This window comes from Otolemur garnettii, unplaced genomic scaffold (assembly GCF_000181295.1).
Source record: "Otolemur garnettii isolate 467f Iridium unplaced genomic scaffold, OtoGar3 scaffold00031, whole genome shotgun sequence".
Classification (NCBI taxonomy): Eukaryota; Metazoa; Chordata; class Mammalia; order Primates; family Galagidae; genus Otolemur; species Otolemur garnettii.
In genome coordinates, this window is record NW_003852426.1 from 5,133,810 (window position 1) to 5,136,951 (window position 3,142).

The window sequence follows — 3,142 nt, forward strand, 5'->3', positions numbered from 1 at the left end:
CAAATTCTATTTCCTGCAAGTAACCATGAGAAACCCAGACACAGCCAAAAAAAAAAAAAAAAAAAAAAAAAAATCCATATAATAAAACCCTTAGTCTAAACACTAGTATTATCTTCCCCATACAATGTCTGTGATAGATCCCAATAACACCATTTCCTTGACTGTTTCCTTTAATCTTTCCAATCCCCAGTTCCAGATAGCAGGCACAAAATCTCTATCCCAAATCCAATAAATACTAACTTCCCTACCATGCAGACCTAACTTAGGATGGCTGGGTTGGGGATGCCCAGCTTTCCAACTGCCACTATGGTGTAATACCACACTGGATGCAACTCTGCAGGGAGACACTGGCTAGAGCAAGGAGGGCACATGGTGGCAAAGCCAAGTACAATAGCTCTAACCGCAACAAGTGACATCACCCTGGATAAGGGCAACTGCCCAAACTAATCCAATCTTGCCCCACTTACATTCTGACCCTTAAGCCAGCTGGACAATGCAAACAAAATGGCAAAATGGACATACAAGATGTTAAGTTTTTCCAGCTACAGATTTATTTAACACAAAATAATTTCCTCCAATTTTACTGAGGTGGCTGACCACGTCCACGACCAAATCCGCCTCTCTGCAAGAGAAAGCACAGGACATCAACATCAGTAGAATTCAGGTTACCTCTTTCAAGGCTGCGCTAACTTTTAGGCCTCATCACTGGAGAAGCCCCCAAATGTAAATGGCTGGAAGAGTACAGGCCATAAATTTTAGCACAGCCTCTTTCTGGCGGTGTGGCTACACATTATCCAGGTCTGTTTCCTTGTTGGTGAAATAGGAATATGGCCACCTACTCAGAGTGCATTCACATACACACATGTGGAAGCACCCAGCACAGGGCTTAATCCTGTTTCTACTGTACATACCTTGCTTTTACAAATGAGTATCCGAGAGCAACTGTGTGCTATGGAGACTTGCCAAAGGAGAGGTGCTAACCTAAAGTTTAGGTTCATGAAAACCATTTCAGGTTGTGACCATCACAAATTAAACAGAAAACACCAATAAGCACACGTACTCATCCGTAATACTCATTTCAGTAATTTATTCACAGAAATTTGCATACCATGTCTCAATGTAAAATTCTTGGGATTTGAAAATAACTGGCGGGAGGGGGGGAGGGGTACAGGACCCACCACACTGTACCACAACTCAGAACTTATAGGGCTACACAACTAAGGTCAAAACAAGCAAAACAAGCAATTGCTTATGGAATGTGAATGGGATGATACTTACAAACTGGAATTCGGTTGCTGACCCAGCCCCAGCCTCGGCTTTCTTGTCGGCACCAGCTAGAAAGTGAAACAGCAATTTAAATGCCATGTCTCTAATGGCATTCAAGACACCATTTCTGGGCCATCATCATATGATCGAATATACTGTAGGCCAAAAGAAAATAATTCACTTGGCCACAGAAAAGCCATGCAGCACCCTCCATGAAGTGTAAGTAAATAAACTACAACAAGTGAGAAACACTTTCTAAGTCACCTTTGCTCCCTCCCTCTTCTGGAGAATCCTTTCCAGCCTTCCTTGTATCACTGTTCTAAACTTACAACCCCAGCTATTAACTCCTCCCTCCAAGAAAACCTTGGACCATATGCCCTTACTATACAGTTCTAGAGGATCTTCACTTCTCATCACTGAAGTTATTTACCAACCACTTCAGATCAGCACTTTGCTTACAAAAGGAGTGTTGTAAGAGGACATAAAATATCGATATGGAAACATTCTAGTTCTGCTTGCTTTCAAGTGTGGCTACTAGAAAATTTTATATTACATCTATGGGGATCTGTCAGGGGGACTAAGGGCAATACACAAAGAATATGGTTTCAGTGATTATTATTTTTTTACTTTAAACAACATAAATTTATTCTCTCATACTTCTAGATATAAGACCAAAATCAAGGTGTTGGCATGGCCATGCTGTCTCAGTAATTATTATTAGACTACACCCAGCACAGGCTTCTGTTTGCTCACCTCCTTGCCCTCTGAACAAGTAAGCCATTGCATTCTCCCCTTCTCCATATGTTTGTACGTTTGCAGGTTGAGCTCTTGCCTGAAATGCTTGCTTCCCCGTCACATCCTTTAATAGCAACCTCAGCTCGGCTGCTGTAGCTCAAGCGGCTAGGGCGCCAGCCACATACACCGGAGCTGGCAGGTTCAAATCCAGCTCCGGCCTGCCAAACAATTGTCATTGTTGCCAAACAATAACAACTATAACAAAAAATAGCTGGGCATTGTGGTGGATGCCTGTAACCCCAGCTACTTGGGACGCTGAGGCAAGAGAATCACTTAAGCCCTAAAGTTTGAGGTGGTTGTGAGGTGTGACGCCACAGCACTCTACCCAGGATGACAGCTTGAGACTGTCTCAAAAAATAATAATAGCAACCTCACTGATTCTACTCTGTGCTGTAACTTCCAATATGAGTAATCATCAACTTCTTTTGAACCAAGAGCCAGAGGAATTTATTCACTCTAGTACCCTGTAAGTAGTAGTCCCCAACCTTTTTGGCACCAGAAAGCAGATGGGGTAAGAGGCAGAGCTCAGGTGGTGATGCTGTGTGGCCCAGTTCCTAACAGGCCACAGAATGGTGGTCCATTTGGGGGGGGGGGGGTTTGAGGACCACAGCTGTAAGGTATTCAGGTCAAATGGTCACTTCTATTGTACTTATGAACAACCAGGAACAATGGCAAGAGGCAGTAAGAGTGGTAGAAATTCTTTTTATGCATCACTGTTGTATCATAGTTAACTATTTACACAACAGAGTGTCTGTTGCAACAAGGTGAATCTTGTTATTCCTCTGCAAAAAAACTACCAATGGCTCCCCATCTTACTCAGGAGCAACACTAAGTCCTGACTATGGCCCATATACTTATCGTCCGAAGTCTGCAGTTTAGATAAACCAGGTACTCTCTGTGGGTATTTACCTAGAATGCTCTTCCCCTAGATAGCTACTGGCTAGCTCCCCTCACTTTCTTCAGATTTGCTTAAATCTAACTTCTATAACACTCCGAAAACTCAATTGAAAAACCCACCTACTTCCGGCTCAGCGTCTGTGGCTCAAGTGGCTAAGGCGCCAGCCACATACACCTAAGGTGG

General features: G+C 43.2%; 1 protein-coding gene across 2 annotated transcripts in view; it reads right to left on the reverse strand.

Moving 5' to 3' along the window:
- Positions 1-528: 528 nt before the first annotated feature.
- The window catches only part of RPS10 (ribosomal protein S10), a 7,920-nt gene continuing 5,306 nt past the window's right edge, over positions 529-3,142 (reverse strand). For both annotated transcript variants that reach the window (XM_012804704.2, XM_023512858.1), the window contains exons 5-6: positions 1,279-1,334; positions 529-622 (exon numbers count right to left, since the gene is read on the reverse strand). In XM_012804704.2, coding sequence (XP_012660158.1) covers positions 581-622; positions 1,279-1,334 — 98 coding nt within the window. In that variant the 3' untranslated portion in view covers positions 529-580. The remainder of the gene's footprint in view (positions 623-1,278; positions 1,335-3,142) is intronic.